The sequence below is a fragment of the Mustela putorius genome, unplaced genomic scaffold (assembly GCF_011764305.1).
Source record: "Mustela putorius furo isolate JIRA1106 unplaced genomic scaffold, ASM1176430v1.1 tig00537227_pilon_pilon_pilon, whole genome shotgun sequence".
Taxonomy (NCBI): domain Eukaryota; kingdom Metazoa; phylum Chordata; class Mammalia; order Carnivora; family Mustelidae; genus Mustela; species Mustela putorius.
Genome location: NW_025422368.1, coordinates 2248 through 24704, shown reverse-complemented (window position 1 = coordinate 24704; position 22457 = coordinate 2248). Strand labels below are relative to the sequence as shown.

The 22457-nt window shown below is 35.5% G+C and overlaps 1 protein-coding gene across 1 annotated transcript; it reads left to right on the top strand.

Moving 5' to 3' along the window:
* Positions 1-431: 431 nt before the first annotated feature.
* LOC123390049 (olfactory receptor 6C6-like) lies at positions 432-1424 on the top strand. The gene has a single exon (XM_045073355.1). The coding sequence runs from the start codon at positions 468-470 to the stop codon at positions 1422-1424; it is 957 nt and encodes a 318-aa protein (XP_044929290.1). The 5' UTR covers positions 432-467.
* Positions 1425-22457: the final 21033 nt, after the last annotated feature.

The window sequence follows — 22457 nt, the reverse complement described above, 5'->3', positions numbered from 1 at the left end:
ATTTTTGAAGAATATTACATATAAACATTGGTATTAATTTTCTAAATGTTACAAGAATTTTTTCAATAATTTTAAAGATATACATAGAAAATACATTTAAAGTCAAGCTTAATTCTATGTAGAACACTGAAACTAAATTCAGCTCATTTGGAAATGATCAGCTAAAATTTAAGTTATCTTTTAAGTTCCAATAGAAAAAAGAAAAAATTAAGTAGTTTTGTTACCATACCTAAGATTTAAATGGAATAATCTGTTACAGGTTCCTAGGTTGATCAATGCTCTAGTTTTAAGTATCAACTCTCTTATGAAATCAGATCATTTTTTAAAACTTATTTACATTTCTGACTATGTGTTTTTGGTTTTGTTTGTTTGTTTGTTTCTGTCTGTACCTTTTTAAAAAACTGCTCTTATTTCCACTTCTGGAGTTGTTTTCCTATATCTATTTCATAATATTCAAATCAGAAAGAATGAGGAATCAGTCAAGAGAGATCAAGTTCATTCTCCTAGGATTGACTGATGACCCACAATTGCAAATTGTGATTTTTATATTTTTCTTCCTAAACTATGTGTTGAGTGTGATTGGGAACTTATCCATCATCCTTCTTACCTTGCTAGATCCCCGCCTCAAGACTCCCATGTATTTTTTTTTGTTCCTCCGAAATTTCTCCTTCTTGGAAGCTTCATTGACAACAGTCTGTATTCCCAGATACCTGATAAGCATCATGACTAAAAACAAAATAATTTCCTACAATAGTTGTGCATCTCAGTTATTCTTTTTCCTCTTATTAGAAATTACAGAATTTTACCTACTGGCTGCCATGTGTTTTGACCGGTATGTAGCAATCTGCAAACCCCTCCATCCATTACCCCCATTGACCCTTATTATGAACAACAAATCGTGTTACCAACTTCTATTCAGTTCATGGACAATTGGCTTTCTGTTTACATTTCCACCAGTGGCCTTGGGACTGACACTGGATTTCTGTGCTTCCAAAGTAATTGATCATTTCATGTGTGACACTTCCCCCGTGCTGCAGCTTTCCTGTACTGACACTCATTTACTGGAATTGCTTTCATTTGCATTAGCTATTGGAATACTCCTGATCACATTGCCTTTAGTAATTCTTTCCTACACATACATTATCAAGACCATTCTAAAACTCCCCTCTGCTCAGAAAAGAACAAAGGCTTTTTCTACTTGTTCTTCTCATATGAGTGTAGTCTCCCTTACTTATGGTAGCTGTATCTTTAATTACATAAAACCAACAGCAAAGGAAAGGGTGACTTTATCTAAAGGTGTAACTGTTATTTACACCTCAGTTGCCCCTTTATTAAACCCTTTCATTTACACTCTCAGAAACCAGCAAGTGAAAGAAGTCTTCAAGGATATACTCCAAAAGATTTTCTCTTTTTTCAAAAAATGAAGAGGAAATTTAATTTTAAAATCTTAGCTAAAAAGTAAATAAAAATTTTGACTCATTTTATAAGCTTACGTAATCTATTCTTCAAATAGTCCATCTAATATTTATACCTCATAATATTTAACCACACCTGTCACAACAATTCATCTTTTTCCTCCAACTCTATGATTAACAGTCCTGTGCTAAAGTATGTGTATTCACTTGAGTTATCAACACAAATGTGAAATTTCTTTTACTCTACAAAACATGGTTCTGACCTCCTCAGAAAAATGATTTTAAATAGATATCATTATAAAAATTTTAAATAAGTATACAGACATCAATATAATAACATGCACTACTTTTGGGACTCTAGGAATTTCTTCAAATGTCACACAAATGTTTTCAACAAAACAAAAAAAGAAGGTAGGCCGCAAGTCATAAATAGCTCATATGTTCTAAAATGTAGCAACTTTATCTGGTATGTCAGTAGACCTGAAAATTTGGAGTGAGTAACAATCACACACCTGGTTGGCTTATTTAATGGCAAATACAATATTCTCATCCTTAAACTGTTTTTTTAAAAAGATTTTATATATTCATTTGACAGAGAGAGAGAAAGAGGGAGAGACAGAATGAGCATAAGCAGGGGAAGAAGCAGCAGGAGAGGGAGAAACAAACTCACTGCTGAGCAGGACACTAAGCTGGATCCCAGGATCAGGAGATCATGACCTAAGCTGAAGGCAGATGCTTGACCATGTGAGCCACCACGTGCCCCCCTAAAATGTCTTTTTAACTTAGCTGGAGTAAAGTATAGAAACATGGACTACAGGTGATTCTGTTGTCGGTGATTCCTATGAGAGTTTTCTTTTTTGATATAAAAGCCTATGTGAGCAGATTTTTATTTTATTAAGATTATTATGTTAAATTTATTGAGGATGGGTTTTGGGATGTTAGAGTCAGGAAGACAAGTTAAATGGCTAATACTTCAAACTAAATGAGTTACTTGAGAATTGAAATGCAATAGTGTCCATGAATCTGAAGCTCTGGGAAAAGGTTCCATAGATATTAGGAAAACAAACTGAAAGGGATGGTTGAACATTTGGCTATATGGCATAAGCGGAAAAAGATTTTCAAAACTAAAATGTAGCTTCCTTAAACCTTCATTCTACCCATTCCTGCACATACTCCCTTATATATTCAATCAATATTTTAAAGAAGGCAGTATTATTGGTATCTGGTCAGATTAAAAAAAAAAAAAAAAAAGTATCTACAAAGAAATCCATGAAATAAATAGAGTTCCATATTGGGTATATTATGCCACCTGAGAAATATGAGTGCAAAAATCATTAAGGTATTTAATGCTGTACCTCCTATCCATTTGACTCTGAGAAAAAACAATCTAAGTTCAGGTTTTTGTCCTCATTTATTTTACTATTTTAAGCCAACACTGTTAAGCATCTTCTTTGCTAAGATAACTACAAGGGAATAAGTTCATGTTATGATATTCAAGTCCCCAAAGCTTTCCAGTAAGCTCTTTAAAACTATTAGACCTTTATTAGATAATGTTTGAGAATATGTTCCTCATTTTTTGTGTTGTCTTTTCATTTTTCTTTTCTTTTTTTTTTTAAAGATTTTATTTGTTTATTTGACAGACAGAGGTCACAAGTAGGCAGAGAGGCAGGCAGAGAGAGAGAGAGAGAGGGAAGCAGGCTCCCTGCTGAGCAGAGAGCCCAATGCGGGACTCGATCCCAGGACCCTGAGATCATGACCTGAGCTGAAGGCAGAGGCTTAACCCACTGAGCCACCCAGGTTCCCTAGGACTTTTTAATTTTTTTAAAATTTTGTTAATTTCTTGGTACAATGTTGCACTGCCCTGGTTAAAATCACATAAAATAACTCTTACAATTGAACAATAAGAGAAAACAAACACTCAACAAAACATAAACAAGGGACTTAAGGAAGATATACAACAGGAAAAAGCACATGAAAAGATGTTCAAGAACAGTACTACCACTTTACAACCAGTAAGACACTTATAATATGTATTTGTATGGGTGTCTGCGTGTGTGTGTACATATATGTATATGTACACTATGTATACTCTATGTAAGTGCTACTGTACAAAATAACAAGTCATGATATACAGAATTTGAAACTTTCATACACTGTTACTGCATATGTAATATGTGCAGCCATTTAGAAAATTTGGCAGGTCATCAAGAAGATAAATATAGAGTTACTATATAACCCAGAAATTCTACTTCTAGGAACTGAATTTTAACACATGTTCACACAAGAACTTCAACACACATTTTCATAGACACATTATGCATAAGAGTAAAAAAGTAGAAAAAAGAACAAGCAAACTTCAAGTGATGAATGTATAAACAAAATGTGATACAGGTAAATTTTATTCATTTTCATTCTATTGTCTTTTGCTTTGCTTTGCTGTACTATTCATATACTATATTTTCTACAAATTGAAGGTTTGTGATAATCCTACATTAAGCAAGTCTATTAGTGCCATTTTCCAACAGCATTTGCACACCTCTGTATTATATTGTGGTAATGCTCATGAAATTACAAGATTTTTCATTATTAGTATATTTGTTATGGTGATCTGTGATTGTGATCTTTGATGTTGCCACTATAATTATTTTGGGACACCATAGACACTGCCGACATAGGACAGCACCTCTAATCACCAAATGCTCTGTGTGTTCCTACTGCCCCACTGGCCAGCTGTTTCCCCTTCTTTCTCCTTCTCTTCTGGCCTCTCTATTCCTTGACACACCCACCAATATTGAAATTGGACTAAATAATGACCCCACAGGGCCTATAAGTGTACAAGTGAAAGGAAGAATCACCTGTCTCACACTTTAAGTCAAAATCTAGAAATGATTAAGCATACAAAAAGCATACAAAAAGGCAGGATAGGCCAAAACCTGGTTCTCTTGCACTAGTTAGCCAAGCTGTGAATAGAAAGGTAAAGTTCTTGGGGGGCCTGGGTGCTCAGTTGGCTAAGTATCTGACTCTTGGTTCCTGATCAGGGCATGGTCTTGTGGTTGTCGGATTGAGCCCTGTGTCTGACTCTCAGCTCAGTGTGGAACCTACTTCAGATTATTTTTTCCCTTTGTCTCTCCTGATCACTCTCTCAAACAAATAAATAATCTTTTTAGAAAGAGAAAAAAAAAGAGAGATAAGAAAAAGCTCTTGAAGGAAATTAAATGTGCTATTCCAGTGAACACTTGAGTGATAAGAAAGGCAGAAGCAGTCTTATTGCTTATAGGGAGAATGTTTTAATCTACTAGATAGAAGATCAAACAAGCCACAGTATTTCATTAAACCGAAGCCTAATGCAAAGCAAGGACCTAATTCTCTTCTATTCTATCAAGATTGAGAGTGGTGAGGAAGCTATAGAAAAAAGGCAAAGCAAGCAGAGGTTTGCTCATGAGGTTTAAGGAAAGAAGCCATCTACCTAACACAAAAGTAAAAGGTGAAAGTGATGAAGTCCCAGAACCTAAGTCAGGTTCGGTGGGGTGAGGAGGTTTGGAGCCGACGACTAAAGAAAGAATTCTTAAGACGTCATTGGTGCAAAATGGTGGTTTATTAAAGCACGGGGACAGGACCCGTGGGCAGGAAGAGCTGCGGCTGCCCCGGGTTGTGAGGGTGGGCATGTTATATACCCCACGGTTGGGGGGGAGGTGGTGAAGGAATGGGGGATTTCGACAGAGTTCTCACATGCTAGGGAGGGTCTACAAGGTGCCGGGGGGGAGTCTTTGCCATTATGGCTTGATCAATGTCATCTTTAGGTCAGGCACTAACATCAAGATAATGGGGGATTCTTGGTGGGGCATTATGATCCGGCCATCATCTACATTCCTTTCTACCACAATCTCCTCCAGTTTATGGTGGGAGGGGGACATTAGGACTTCAGAAACCAAGAGTTATTTGCCTCTGGAAATTTGTGCTATTGATAAGGTAACCTCCCTGTTTAGGTCTCTAGGACATCTTGTAGAGCAAGGGAGATTCCTGTTCCGCAGGATTGCGATCCCTGCAAGTTAACTATTTATCGTTTTATGACGATCAGGGGTGCCTGAGGAATGCTACACATATGGAGGGGAGCGGATGAAGGGGGGGTGCAAGGCGCCAGCTCTTGCTTTGTCCTCAGCCAGCCTCCTGCTCCCTCATCAAAAGCAGCAAGGACTGATGTAGTACCTGAAGTGAATTATCCAGAAGATCTAGCTAAGACAATTAAAGAAGGTGACTACACTAAACCACATACATTCAATGTAGATGAAAAAGATTTATAGTGGATGAAGATTCTACCTACCACTGTTATAGCTAGAGAAGAGTAGCCTATGCCTGGCTTCAAAGCTTCAAAGTCTAGGCTTACTCTTTTGTTAAGGCTAAGGCAGCTAGGGACTCTAAATTGAAGCCAATGTTCACTGACCATTTTGAAAAACCTAGGTCTAAGAATTATGCTAAATCTACTATTCTGGAATTCTATAAATGGAATAACAGAGCCTGGATGGCAGCAGTTCTGTTTATAACATAGTTTATTAAAGATTTTAAGCTCACTGTTAAGACTTACTGCTCAGTAAAAGATTTCTTTCAAAATATTGTTGTTCATTGATAATGCACCTGACCATTCCAGAGCTCTTATGGAGATGTACAATATGGTTAATGTTGTTTTCATGACTCCTAACACCACTATTCTGCAGGCCATGAATTAAGGAATAATTCTGACTTTCAAGTCTTATACTTTTAGAAATAACATTTCATAAGGCTAGAGATGGTATGGATATGAATTTCTCTGAGGGTTCTGGGCAAAGTAAACAGAAAATTTTCCTGGAAAGGATTTATCACACTACATAACATATAAGACATTTTTTGAATCATAGGAAGGGTCAAAAAGAGTCAACATGAACAGGACTTTGGAAGAAGTTGATTACAACACATAATATTTATAAATTTTGTCAGTTTTTCTTCTGTGTAGAAATAAGCGAGTGCCAGACCTTGCTTAGATTCATTTATATTATAATAATGAAAGTGATTCTTGGAAGAAATTCAAGGCATGAGTTATTTATTTCTGTGTTTGGGGAATCTTTCCATATTTTGAACCATTTATAAATTAAAGATTTCTGATACATTCTAGTGTCAATGTAAACAAATGTATTAAGTATGTCTTACATAAAAGCAAATATAATCATTTAAATCCAACAAATTGACAAATTTGACAATGCATGTATAGAATATCTGCATCATACTTAATCAGTTCTTTGGCCTCTTCCCAGCCATTCACTCTGGTCTCCATGCCTGCTAGTGGATTCAGATAAAAACAGACATCTTTTGGCCACAGAAATCACTTTTCCTTTTCTGGAATTTCTTATAAAAGAAATCACAAATTGTGAATGTTGAAGTCTGGTTTCTCTTGCTCAACCATATTTTGGAGATACACCTATTTTATTGTCTGCATCCTTAAGTTCTTTCTTTTTTGCTCATGCAATTTGACCAAATCTACATTTAGCATATTTGGCTTAGCAAATTCAGAATCTCTGGCATCCTTCTGTCTTAGCCGGTTTTCCCTCCCCAGTTCCCACACATTGGTGTTCTTATTCTCTGAGGAATCTCTCCACAAGATAGAATCATTTGATTTGATGAGTGTAATATCAAGTACACACCATATTCTGAAATGCCAATCCCTAAAAGCCTGTATCCTCCCAAATTGTCCTTCTGAAATAATTGTCTGCCAAAGGAGAATTAATTGGGCGAGGTCAGAGAGGTTCGTCCCCTATGCCTTGGTGACTCTATTCCTCAATTCCCATTCTCCATGGCAGTTGGAATTACAGAATTACAGGAATTGTTTTAAGAGAAAAGTTAGAAGGATACATGAAGAGGAACACCATTCACCATTTTGTTCATCCCAACTGCTAATTAACATTTTCTGCTCTTCTTTTTGATGCAGCATGTTGCAAGACTCAACCTACTTTTCTCCTTTGAGCTTTAGCTACTTGATCTTTTTGGGTTTATACCCACAAAGAGTTGCTGTGGAATAATACACTATCTTACCTCCTGTCTTTGCTAACATCTCATGAATCAGTATATTTGGTTTATGGCCATACTGCCAGTTATATATGGAATCACAAAATGTTGTAATTATAAGAAATCATAAATTTGCAAATTCTTACAGCATGAATCACTTGTCAGTCAGGATTCAGGTGAAGGTAGGATTTCTGTAAGTCCTTTGGAAAGAAAGACGATATTGGAGGAATTTTAGCTTTTAAAAATAATGAAAGAGATAGCTATGGAAGGAAAACTTTGAGCACCAGAGAGAATGTTGAGGAAACTAATACCAAAGTATGTTGCAGCCCTGAGAGAATGCTTCAAAAAAGCTTAATGGGAAATCATAGTGACCCAGTCATTTCTAAGAAAGCATCTACTAACAGTGTTAGCAATAAAGTTGGTAGTTTTCAAGTTCTTTTGAAAATCCACTATGAATTTAGGTTATATGCACCAATCTGGGTACAAAGTGGAAAGCAATATCCTCTGCTTCCCTTCCAAACTCCAAATTTTTCACCAAGTCCTATCACTGACAAATCATAAATTAGAAAAATAGAGGGAGGGGAACTCTCAGAAATAGCATCCCAGTTTTCTCCACAGCACTGAGAACAACTGAGAGAATATAATGTGATGTTCAGTTGGCAACAGACAGTTCAATGCAGATACTTTGAAAATAACCAAAAAAGGAGTCTCAGAAATTGCAAATGAGTGTTTTTTTCACTGGCTCTACCAAAGTGTGATATCAATATTGGGGGCAATGTAGCAGAAATGAGATGCAGACCCCTGGTGTATCAATCAATTAAGCAACCAACTCTTGGTTTTAGCTCAGCTCATGATCCAATGGGTCCTGGGATCAATCCCCATAGGATCTGCTCTCAGTGGGGAGACTGCTTGAAGATCCTCCCTGTCTGTGCCTCCCACAACTGTGCTCTCTTTTTCTCTCCCTCTTTCTAAATTAAATAAATAAATCTTTAAAAAAAAAAAAAAAGATGAAGAGGAGAGATTAGTCTTGCACCCTTTTTTCAATTTACCCACACTATGTAGTATACTATGTCAAGATCCTGACATTATAAATGCCTATATGCATGTAACCCCCTCTTGTTATTTCTAATACATTTGGCAACTTGGTTGAAAATTACATTATATTACAGGATAAAATATATCCTATATATATATATAGGATATATTCAAGAGCTTCTCCTGAAGGAAAGAAGGAGAAGAAAAGTGAAAAATTTGGTAACAAAATATAATATTAATAAGTAGTGTAACTGGGACTTATCCTTTGATTTCTCTTTCTGCTAATGCATTATTGGTTTGTAGAAATGCAACAGATTTGAGGCCATTTATTTATTATTATTTTATTATTATTATTATTATTATTATTATAATCCTGTGACTTTGTATATCAGTTCTATGAATTTGTGTATCAGTTCTAGGAAGTTTTTCACGGGATCCTTCAGGTTTTGTACATAGAGCATCTTGTCATCTGTGAATAGAGAAAGTTTTATGTCTTCCTTGCAGATTTCAGTTCCTTTTATTTCTCTTGTTGTCTGATTCCTGTGGATAGGATTTCCAGTACTATGTTAAATAAAAGTGGTGACAGTGGACATTCCTTCTTGCTCCTAACTGTAGAGGAAAAGCTCTCAATTTCTACCCATTTAGGATGATATTAGCTGTAGGTTTTTCATACATGGCTTTTATTAAATTGAGATATGTTCCCTGTAAACATTATTTGTTGGATTCACACTTAAATTTAAATAACCACATGTGTAACCTGAAACTTATTCTAGCAAGAATGACACTCATTAACAATTAAAATACATTTACTACTATGAAGATGTAACACAGGGATTTACATACGTTTGAGAAAACCAGAGAATCAAGAAGGCTGCATTAAAGGGTACAATTTAAATACTATTAACAAAAAACAAATGAACAAACAAACAGACAAAAAGCAGAAACAGACCATAAATACAGACAACAAACATATGGTTGTCAGAGGGGAGAAGGTACAAAATTATGTGTATTCCGGTTATGGAATAAAAGAGTCATAGGAATAAAACATACAGCACAGGGGCGCCTGGGTGGCTCAGTGGGTTAAGCCGCTGCCTTCGGCTCAGGTCATGATCTCAGGGTCCTGGGATCGAGTCCCGCATCGGGCTCTCTGCTCAGCAGGGAGCCTGCTTCCTCCTCTCTCTCTGCCTGCCTCTCTGCCTACTTGTGATCTCTCTATGTCAAATAAATAAATAAAATCTTTAAAAAAAAAAAACATACAGCACAAAGATTAGAGCCAATCCTATTGTAATAGGATTGGTAACAGATCATAACTACACTGTGGTCAACATAGGATAATGTACAAGCTTGTCTATTTCTTATGCTTTCTTCCTGAAACTAATATAACAATGTAACTAATGTACTAATGTAACTAATAGTTGTGTGTCAGTTATACTCAATATAAACAAACAAATAAATTAGCATTCATGAGTGATTAGAAGTGAGTTAAGATGCCAAGGAAACAACTTCCAGCAAGGAAAATAACATATGTGAGAGTGAATGACTTTCATTTATGATTTCACTTAATCTTTAAAAGAATGAGTCCCAGTGTATAAGTTGACAAAAAATGATACCCATTACATATTGTTAACTGAAAAAAAAGGGGGTGGGGAGAAAAATTGCTGAATATTTTCTGTAGCAAAATTGTATTACTATATTAAAAAAATTGTGTTCCCATTATGTGGATATTGAGTGTGTATGAAATTTCTGATAGAATGTACTATAAATATTTGATACCTGTTAATTTGAAGATTTGAGGGCAAATGGAGGATGACTTAGAAACATGAGTCAGTCCATCTGTCATTTTATACCACTGATATGGTAATTGATTCTCTGACACTTATTTCTTATGGCATTAAGTAAACATTTAAAAACTGAGTTTCAAATACCCTTCTGATTTTTAAAAAATATTACAATTTTTTCTTGAATCATTCATTCTTTGTGTTGATAGGGATATATAAATGAATAAAACCTGAGTGTTACCCTCAATGAAATTTTGGAGCTCAGCTCTGTATTTAAAGAACCTAAAAGGAATTGAGAATAAATTATCTCCTGAGTGAAGACCGAGTGCTACAGGCATACTACAAAAAATTCGATATAGCCAAGGGGCAACTAAGTTGACTGGACGCGTTGGTAGGTATACTTTTGCTTTTATCCCACTATATTGCCTTGCTTTCTGGAATGATACATCATGACATCACTATACCTCTTGGGCCCATCTATCCTGCACCCGGCCTTTCTTTATTCTGGCCTTTCATTCATTTATATAGTGACTAGAGAAGGTAAATTTGTTTCATCTTTGGATAGTTTTCAATCCTCATCTTACTGAGAGAACTTTGAAGTGGTTTACATTTCAGTCATGAAACAGTAGTATTCCCTGGAAATTTACATAAAGAAATCTCAGGATCACAATAGTAACTTTTTAGAATTTAGGTCAACAATGATTATGATTATATGGGAAGATGAAAGAGATAAAGAAAAATTCTTTAATTATAGGAGAGGTTATAGAAAACTCAACAACAACCAATCGACACAATCAAGCCTGCATTTTCTCTGTGTGAGAGGCATTTATGTAAGAGAGGAAGGCTGAATTCCTGACAAAAAGTGTCCAGAAGTAGCTTATGAATGCATTTCTTCTCACATTTTGAGTAAATTGAGAAAATATGGGATTATATTTCTTTTTTTTAATTTTTAATTTTTTAATAAACATGTATTTTTATCCCCAGGGGTACAGGTCTGTGAATTGCCAAGTTTACACACTTCACAGCACTCAGCAAAGCACATATCCTCCCCAATGTCCATAACCCCAACCCCCTTCTCCCAACACCCCTCCCACCAGCAAGCCTCAGTTTGTTTTGTGAGATTAAGAGTTACTTATGGTTTGTCTCCCTCCCAATCCCATCTTGTTTCACTTATTCTTCTCCTACCCCCTTAACCGCCATGTTGCATCACCACTTCCTCATATCAGGGAGATCATGTGATAGTTGTCTTTCTCCACTTGACTTATTTCTCTAAGCATGATACCCTGTAGTTCCATCCACATTGTCGCAAATGGCAAGATTTCATTTCTTTTGATGGTTGCATAGTATTCCATTGTGTATATATACCACCTCCTATCTTCTTTATCCATTCATCTGTTGATGGGACATCTAGGTTCTTTCCACAGTTTGGCTATTGTAGACATTGCTGCTATAAACATTTGGGTGCATGTGCCCCTTTGGATCACTACGTTTGTATCTTTAGGGTAAATACCCAGTAGTGCAATTGCTGGGTCATAGGGCAGTTCTATTTTCAACATTTTGAGGAACCTCCATGTTGTTTTCTAGAGTGGTTGCACCAGCTTGCATTCCCACCAACAATGTAGGAGGGTTCCCCTTTCTCCACATCCTCACCAGCATCTGTCATTTCCTGACTTGTTAATTTTTTTTAGCCATTCTGACTGGTGTGAATGATATCTCATTGTGGTTTTGATTTGTATTTCCCTGATGCCGAGTGATATGGAGCACTTTTTCATGTGTCTGTTGCCCACCTGGATATCTTCTTTGCAGAAATGTCTGTTCATGTCCTCTGCCCATTTCTTGATTGGATTATTTGTTCTTTGGGTGTTGAGTTTGCTAAGTTCTTTATAGATTTTGGACACTAGTCCTTTATCTGATATGTCATTTGCAAATATCTTCTCCCATTCTGTCAGTTGTCTTTTGGTTTTGTTAACCATTTCCTTTTGCTGTGCAAAAGCTTTTGATCTTGATAAAATCCCAATAGTTCATTTTTTGCCCTTGCTTCCCTTGCCTTTGGCGATGTTCCTAGGAAGACGTTGCTGCGGCTGAGGTTGAAGAGGTTGCTGCCTGTGTTCTCCTGAAGGATTTTGATGGATTCCTTTCTCACATTGAGGTCCTTCATCCATTTTGAGTCTATTTTAGTATGTGGTGTAAGGAAATGGTCCATTTTCATTCTTCTTTTCCATGTGGCTGTCCAATTTTCTCAGTGCCATTATTTGAAGAATATCCAATTTTCAATTGGATATTCTTTCCTGTTTTGTCAAAGATTAGTTGACCATTGAATTGGGGGCCCATTTCTGGGTTCTCTATCATGATCCTTGATCTGCTTTCTTTCAGTACCATACTTTTTTTATTGATTACAGCTTTGAAATAGTGCTTGACAGCAAGAATTGTTTTGCCAGAGCTGTGGTTTATTTTTTTCAATACATTCTTTTGGCTATTTGGGGTCTTTTCTGGGTTCATACAAATTTTTGCATTATTGGTTCCCAACTCTGTGAAAAAAAGTTGATGATATTTTGATAGGGATTGCACTGACTGTGTAGATTGCTCTAGGTAGCACAGGCATTTTAACATCATTGGTTCTTCTAATCCATGAGCATGGAACGTTTTACCAATTCTTTGTGTCTTTTCTCAATTTCTTTCAGGAGTACTCTGTTTTTCTGAGTACAGATTTTTTGCCTCTTTGGTTAGGTTTATTCCTAGGTATCTTATGGTTTGGGGTGCAATTGTAAATGGGATCAATCCTTACTTTCTCAATCTCCTATCTCTTTACTAATGTATAGAAATGGAACTGTTTTTTTTTGCACATTAATTTTATATCCTTCCACATTGCTGAATTACTGTATGAATTGTAGCAATATTGGGGTGGAGTCTTCGCAAATGATATGATACTCTATGTGGAAAACCCAAAAGAGTGAGCATTTTAATATTTAACTTTTGTTCAAAATATGTGTCCATTTCTAAAGTAAGACAATGCCGATCATCAGAAAAAATTAAAATAGGAAACTAAGACACAATACAGCACTGACACTTATCACCTACTCACTTGACCTGTTCATGTTATAAAATAAAGATCAGCAAATATTGGGAACCTATACAACAAAGGAAATTCTGGTTACCATGATAAAAAGAGAACAACACAGGTGAAAGCCATATAGATTAGTTTTATAATTTGTGTTTTCTATAAAGTAAATCTTAGAATTTTTTTTATTCTACCAATTTATTCTTCTAGAAAGAAGGCAATGAGACACGTTGGAATTTAAAAACTCCTTTATGAATTCCTCCTTGTTCTCAAACAAGTTTAAGATAGAAAAGATCAAGTGAACATAGTTGCAAAACAAAATTAATTGTTAATTTACAAAAAGAACATTAAAATGATAAAAAGGGATCAATATGTAATATGAAACTATATTATTGATCTAGATCTATCTATGTGAGCATTAATTAGTATCTCTGGCGTCACTAGTGTTTCCCATAAATTAGGAGATTTACTTTTATTTACAACCAAGATTATTCTAGTCTTATATTTCTGTGATTGGAAACACATTAATTTCTGCAGAACATATTTAAAAGAATGCACCTTGAGAATAAATAATTAAGCTATTCATAAGGGTCTCTAATTGTGTTGGGTCTTTAATTTCCATCAAAGCTTTACAAAACAAGAAAGGATTTTAAAAGTCTGAAAATTAAAACTCAAAATTAGATATTTCACTCCTAAGAGCACACAATCTTGGAAACTGGAACATGGTTGTCTCAATATGTAAATCCAAATATAATTACTGTGTTGCCTGTAGTAACATAATTAAGAGAGCTACTGCACTTATTGACAATTTTGGGTAGAGGTACGGGTCTTACATGAAGGCACTGAAAAGGGGACTTTTAACATAGAACTGTGAATACGATTTTACTTATCAAGAGAGGTTGTGTAAATTATTTGTGACAGAGTGCATATTACAAAAATGCACACAAGAAAAGTTCCATTGCTTCATTTCATGTGGACTACTAATATAAACATTAAAATTTTTAAATCTTCAATTTCTTTACTATTAACATAAACTTTTTTTTTTTTTTTTGGTCTTGTTTCCCAATAGTAGAGTAGATTTTGCTTAAAGAAAATAAAAGCAGCATGAAAAACCATACAATGATAACAGAGTTCATACTCGGGCATCTCACAAGACCCACAGCTTCAGGTTGTAATCTTTCTTTTTATTTATAACTTATGTATTAAATATCACTGTAAAAACAAACAAAAAAAATCATCATCCTTACCTGGATAGAATGACATCTCAAGTCTCCTGAGTTTCAGTTCCTGCAGAATTTCTCCTTAGAGATCACATTCACCAGTGTCTCAGACCCCAGATTTTGGGGGGCAATCATTGTAAATGCCAAGACAATTTCCTGTAACAATCGTTTAGCTCAACTACTTTTCTTCATCTTCATGGGTATTTCTGAATTTTTTCTTCTCACTGCTGTGTCTTTTGGTTGATACATTGCCATTTGCAAGCATTTTCATTACACCACGATCGTGAGCAAAAAAATATGCACCCTGCTTGTCTTTGGGTCCTGGCTAGGAGGATTTCTTATCATTTTCCCAAGACTCATGTTCATCCTCCAGCTAGATTTCTGTGCTTCCAATGTAATTGGTCATTTCTCTTGTGTGATTAGCTGCCAATTTTACAACTCTCATGCTCAGAGAGTTGATGGCTTTTAGAGATGGTTTTACTTTCCTTTTGTCACTCTGCTCTTTACTTCAGCATTACTGATTCTCTCCTACCTGTGCATCCTTAGCATGATCCTAAGAATCCCATCTGCTAGTCAGAAGAAAAGGGCTTTCCCATGTACTCCTCTCACTTGATCGTCATTTCCATCTATTATGGGAGCTGTATAGTCCATGTATGTTCAGCAAAAAAGAGAAGGAGCATCACTAACCAAAAAAGCAGCTATTCTCAACACCTCAATTGCCCCCATGTTGAGCCCTTTTATTTATACCCTGAGGAACCAGCAAGTAAAACAAGCTTTCAAATTCTTACTGCATAAAGTACTGTTTTCTAGAAACCAATGAAAGTATTATTAACATGAATAGATGTTATCGTGAAGATTCAATAAAGGGCAAATAAAATTTCAACTTCTAGAGTATCCTCCAATATCCATCTCACAGATACTGCAATGTTGTGTTCATTTCCTTAAGCTTACTATGAAACCTGAAGTAACATTGTTGTGTCTTTCTTTTAAATCCTCTATAGGTTCCATTTCCTTGTTGATTTACAATACCAAATAGAGCATTAGTGGCTATAAAGCAAGAATCATTTTCCCGAGTGTTCCAAATAATAAAAATACATATTTTTACCCTAAAGACTTGAGTAAATTCTCATTTCATTGATTTAGTCTTAAATTTTTTGTTGTTCCTAATATCACATTTTCTTTTTTCTTACATATTTGTTCTTACAGCTATAAAAAGTATGAAACAAAATTATGTAACAACCATATTTTGTGCACACTAGCTGCATATCTGGCCAGTTCTTCCCACTCAGTTGAGTGTTTTATTTCACAGCTTATAGGTTATTTTGTAGTCACACATCTTCTGCCTTCTAGTTATGTTTAGGGCATGTGTTATGCCCTTTTTATGTACTACCCTTGTTTTCACTGTATTATTATTTTTTAAAGATTTATTTATTAATTTGAGAGAGAGAGAGAAAAAACATGAGCAGGGAGAAGTGGAGACACAGAGGGAGAGGGACAAGCAGACTCTCTGCTGAGTGGGGACCCTAATGTTGGGCTGAATTCTAGGACCCTAAGATCATTACCTGAACTGAGGCCAGATGCCTAATCAACTGAGCCCACCAGACACCCCCATTTTCTGTGTAATTTTGTTTAAATATGCAACAAAATGAAGATACAAGCAGCCACCATTACACCTATGCCATGTGAGTGTTTGATAGGAAATTTTAAATAATAATATCTCTTCTATAGAGAACACAATATTCTGTGCCATATGCTCAACCATATATGTCCTAAATAATATCATGTTTAATCTTCACAGATATATGGCAACATAGACTTATTATCTCTGTTACAGGTGGGCAAAAATGATGCTTCGAAAGGTTGAGTAATTTTCCAGAGGTCTTGAAGTATAATAGCCAATGTGATAAACTGGCTTTGTAAAACAAAATAAAGAGACAAAAAGTTGTGTTTCTTTTATGCATATTTAAAAATTGTGAGAACCTGAAAATATCTATAGCTTTTTACTTAGGATCTGTACAATTTTATTGGTGTTTTACACTCACATTATATCATTTAGGCATGATTATATTATTATAGTCGTGTCAGGAATGGTTCTAATTCCTAATATTATACTTGGCATATAAATTAGAATTTTATTTTGTTTTATTTTAAGATTAGATTTATTTATTTGAGAGAAAGAGTAATGAGTGTATGAGGGGGCAGAGGGAAAACTAGGCTCTACACCGAGAAGGAGAGACAGATGCAGGGTTTGATCCTGGGACTCTGGGATCATAACCTGAGCGGAAGGCAGACACTTAACCAACTGATCCACCCAGGCACCCCTACATTAGAATTTTAATCAATCAAAAAAAAAGAAACTCTCTTCAACATATATTGCTGGTGAGCAACAGAGCAAGGAGAGAATATATAAAGTGTTAGTAGTAATACTAAACAGTCTTATTGGAAGGCAGATGAAAAATGTGGAGTAAAGAATGGACTTAGTAGGGCACCTAGGTGGCTCAGTGGGTTAAGCCGCTGCCTTCGGCTCAGGTCATGATCTCGGGGTCCAGGAATCGAATCCCACATCGGGCTCTCTGCTCGGCAGGGATCCTGCTTCCTCCTCTCTCTCTCTCTCTCTGCCTGCCTCCTCTCTGCCTACTTGTTATTTCTCTCTGTCAAATAAATAAATAAAATCTTTAAAAAAAAAAAGAATGGACTTAGTACTATGAAATAGATGTCTATTTTTAAAAAATGGCATGGGGGTAGATACACATTCAGTGGAGATATGCATTAGGAGCTAGATTTTATCTATTAATCTCTGAAAAATAATATCAAGGGAAACAAACTTTACCAAGTGTGGTTGCTTGCTTGCTTTTTTTTTTTTTTCTGTCTCATTGGACACTGTCCCACAAGCTTCATTTTCAAATTCAATATTATTGTGTATGATGTTTTATATTCCTTAGTGTTTTGTGTTTAGTCCTATTCTAGCAATTTTGATTCCCTGAATTATTCCCAGTGAGCCAGCAGCAGAGAGAACAGATAAAACAATAAGTAGTTTATGCTACATAAAGTCTATGTAGAAACCATGCCAGACAATTTTAAAATACCTTTCGATATTTTTTCTTCCTCATCTATTTGCTCCTTTCTCATTCTCTGTACTCATAGAAATATACTTCCTCTAGATAAAATGGAAAATTTAAGACAAAAACATTAGCAGTAGAAAGCAAAATGGCTCACTGAGAAGAAGTGTGTCCGGGAATGCTGGGTTTCCCTGGATTACAACAATGACAGCTACTAATATTTTTTTATGTTCCAGCCATTCTGCTGGAACCTGTTCGTTTTCTTGAGCCTGTATGAAAATCAGAGGTAAGTCAGACATATAGAAAGCAATGGAGTCTCCCAAACTATATCATTGCATCATTACAAACCAGCTCAACCTTTAACTAGATTAAATAGGGTATACTGGAGTTCTATTTTGCAAGTGGGTATAGAAGTCCATGTTTTGTTTTATTAATCAATTTATTCATTCCCTATTAAATAAAAAACAGGAAATTACCACCTCTGTGCCTGTTTTTTAAAACAGGCTAGGTAGTACCTTCTTTGAGAGAATAGATTTTAATTTAGGTAGTCCCTGATTACACTGAACAGTTGTTAGTTATATTAAAATATTTAAGGTACAAAACTAAACTGACCCCAGTTCTTCATTTGGGAATAAAGATAAAGTTGCATAAGGGTGTCATGATGAAGATTGAACGAGATAGAATATATAAATCATTAGTAATGTCATTGGAATACATAATGCCTTTCTTTAAACACAGTTACTAAGAATATTCTGCCCAAAGTTGGAAATCAATTCTAAGTATAAAAGGATAAATAAGCCAGCTCTCCTTAAAATATTTAGTACCACATGGTTTATATAACACTTTCATTTATATTATTTCAATTAATTCCCAAAATATGCTTGAAATTTCATGTACAAGCTAAGAGAGAAAATGAATGCCTAAGGAAATGAAGTACCATTCAAAATCTCAAATCTATTAAGTGGCCCATTTGAATTTTTTTACCCACATTTTTCTAACTGCAGAGCCCATATACTTTCTGCTATAGCAATTTACCTTAGAGTGTTATAATAAGAAATTAATAGGATTTTTTATACCATGATCTTATTATGAGTTTATGTATTTTTCCTTTTTTTATTTGATTATTGATGACTAAATAGGGAATGGAACAGTGGTGTTTTCACAATGAAACCTTGAAGGTACTTGATGGCCATCTTATTTAACAAATGTGAAGTATTATTGCTAACTTTCATTTTGAATAGCTCAAAGAGTATCCCTCAGGGGTCCTTAGAGGTGGTCCTTGATTTTGACCAAATGGGGGGAAGATAATTTAAGCTGAACCTAAACCATGTTCTTCCAAGGGTAATATGGATCTGTGTTCAGAAGTAAAAAGATGGGCGAAATCTTAGAGATATCCTTCATACTCTACATGAGTACATCCTTGGTATGGCTTCAGGATTGAGGAATCATATGCACCTTGTTAAACATTGAGGATTTTTTTCTCCCCAAAGCCTGCTGAATAAAAGAATGAATAACATCCACCAGGCTTAGTTGATGTTGGCAAATGAATACTGTCCATTGAATTTTCATTAACATTTTTACACAGAAGTGTAGTATACCTCCCCCAATTCTGTGATATTGGACCATTTTCTCTGACAGTTTCTTTAAGTATGTTCTCTGCTCCTACAAAATTGACCTATTACTACTGATTTTCAGTGTTGTTCACATGAACCTTTTTTTATCTATAATACCTTCTTTCTTAGCTTTTCATTTATTCCCTCAAAGGTTTAATCAGTAGCAAAAAATATGTAAGTCAGTTATGGTATTATTTTTCAGAACAGTCTTAAAATTGATAGGGAATCTAAAAGGAAAAATGAATATGAAAAAAAATGAAATAAGGGTAAAAATACAGTGAAGTGGCACATTATTACCTATGGAAGAGTAATAATATACTTTTTTAAACTGGATCTCCAATTTCAATAAAATAGTGCAGAAATTTCAATCTTGAGATTTAAACCAAATATTGCTTATTTATTGGAAATGTATTTTAAGACTTTCAGGTGTTATGAAAAGCTAATGCTATCAATGATAAACCGTGGTGAAGGAAGAGAGCTGCGGGTGAGCAAAACTTACAGTTAATTAAAGGAATGAATGCTAAAGAAATTTAATGAAAGTAATTTTAAAATAATGTCTTATATATTTTTTTTAATTTTATATAAAAAATGGCTTCTTCTATATGTCCTTTGTCATAATTTACTTGATATGGGGATTTTAGGCCCAGTGAGTACATATATCTTGAAAAGTAGGTAAACTAAGAAAACACATCTTGTTTTTTTTTTTTTTAATTGTGTTTTGTTAGTCACCATGCAGTACATCATTAGGTTTTGATGTAGTGTTTCATGATTCATTACTTTTTCATAATACCCAGTGCTCCATGCAATCTGTGCCTTTCTTCATACCCATCACCAGGCTCACCCATCCTCCTACCTCTGTCTCTTCTAAAACCCTCCATTTGTTTCCCTGGAGTCCATAGTCTCTCATGGTTCATTTCCCACTCCATTTTATCCCCCTTCATTTTTCCCTTCCTCCTCTTAATGTCCTCCATGATATTCCTTATGATCCACAAATAAATGAAATCATATGGTAATTTACTTTCTCTAATGACTTATTTCACTTAACAAAATCTCCTCCAGTCCCATCCATGTTGATGTAAAATTGGGTACTCACCCTTTCTGATGACTAATATTTTCATTTTTATAAATGAATAGATCTTGTAAAACAAAGATTCAACCTATATACTACACAGCCAAGAATTGGGCATACAATAAAGAACTTCACATGATGGGTGTCTGTGATGCAAGAAACAAACTCAAAATGAATGAATGAATGAAGAAGACAAACATTTATTTTAAGCCTCCTATGATATGACTCTTCCAGACACTGGACTGTGTTGTAAAGGCTTGAAGACTCTGTCCTAACTTTCAGACATGCACAACATAGTGGAGGTATTCACAGGAAATTTCAGCACAGATGTGTCGTGGACTAGGAAGAATTTCTGAAAGATTTTTATGAGACTCATACAAAGAGTAATAAACATATTGTCATGGGGGGAATAAGGAAGAAGGTGATTTGGAGTGTTCCTGAAAACTGCTACCCATAAGGCTACTTACATACACATATTCTATTTAACGCAAGTTTCACACAGTCATTGTCAGAAAGGTTACTCCTTACTGAAGAACCAGCAGAGAAACAAAGTAGATATCAGTAGCCTTTGGTAGCAATGATAATGTATTACAAAATATCCAACATGCCTCAAATGAGGTGACCATATCTTAGCTGAAGAAAAACAGTGAATTATTGAGGGTGTGATGGAGAACAGGAGAGAAATAAACCATGGTGGGGAGAAGTCACCATGTTCACAAAGTGGAAAAGCAAAGCTAAAATTCACTTGCTCAGAGCCTCCCAGATACTGTACAACCAGATGATTCCACCTCAATTTTTGTTGTTGTCATTGCTCCTATGTGATTTTCTTGCTGTTACTTTATTCATTACTATCACTTTAAGGGACAAAGCTTTTAATATAGGACTCCATCTTAATCCTGAAATTTTTCACCAAGGGATTTCCTCCACTGAGCAATCCTTATATAGCTTTTTTTTTTTATTATTTATATATTTGACACAGAGAAGGAGAGGGAGGGAAAGAGAGAGAGCACAAGCAGGGGGAGAGGCAAAGGAAGAGAGAGAAGCAGGCTCCCCATTGAGCAAGAAGCCTGATGTGGGGCTCGATCCCCAAGACTCTCGGTCATGGCCTGAGCTGAAGACAGATGCTTAACTGATTACTGATTGAGCCACCCAGGCACCCTAATTCTTATATAGCTTTTTTTTTGTTTCATGTAAAGCACTTTTCCAATTGCTTCAATATTAACTCATTTAATACTCACAATAACTTTTTAAGAAAGGCCTGCATAGAAGACATGAACAGACATTTTCTGCAAAGAAGACATTCAGATGGCCAACAGACACATGAAAAACGTGCTCAACATCACTTGGCATTAAGGAAATACAAATAAAAACCACAATGAGATAACCATCTCACACCAGTCAGAATGGCTAAAAATTAACAGTCAGGAAATGACAGATGTTGGTGAGGATGCAGAGGAAGGGGAACACTCCTACACTGTTAGTGGGAAGGCAGGCTGGTGCACTGTGGAAAATGGTATGGAGGTTCCTCAAAAAGGTGAAAAATAGAGCTACCCTATGACCCAGCATTTGCACTACTGGGTATTTACCCTAAAGATACAACGTAGTGATCTGAAGGTGCATGTGCACCCAAATATTTATAGCAGCAATGTCCACAATAGCCAAACTATGGGAAGAGGCTATATGTCAATCACAGATGAATGGATAAAGAAGTGGTATATATATACAATTGGAATACTATATACAATGGAATACTATGCAGCCATCAAGTGAAATGCCATCTTGCCATTTGCAAAGACATGGATGGAACTAGAGGGTATTATGCTGAGTGAAATAAGTAAATCAGAGAAAGACAATTATCATTTGATCTCTGTGATATGAGGACTTTAAGAGGCAGGGAGGGAGGTTGTGGGGGGGCAGGGAAGGAAAAAATGAAACCAGACGGGATCGGGAGGGAGACAAACCATAAAAGACTCTTAATCTAATGAAACAAACTGAAGGTTGCTAGGGCGGTGGGGAACTATGGATAGGGTGGCTGGCTTATGGACATTGGGGAGGGTATGTGGTATGATGAGTGCTGTGAAATATGTAAACCTGATGATTCACAGACCTGTACACCTGCAGAAAATAATACATTATATATTTAATTTTAAAAAAAGAAGGAAAGGCCTGCATGCAGA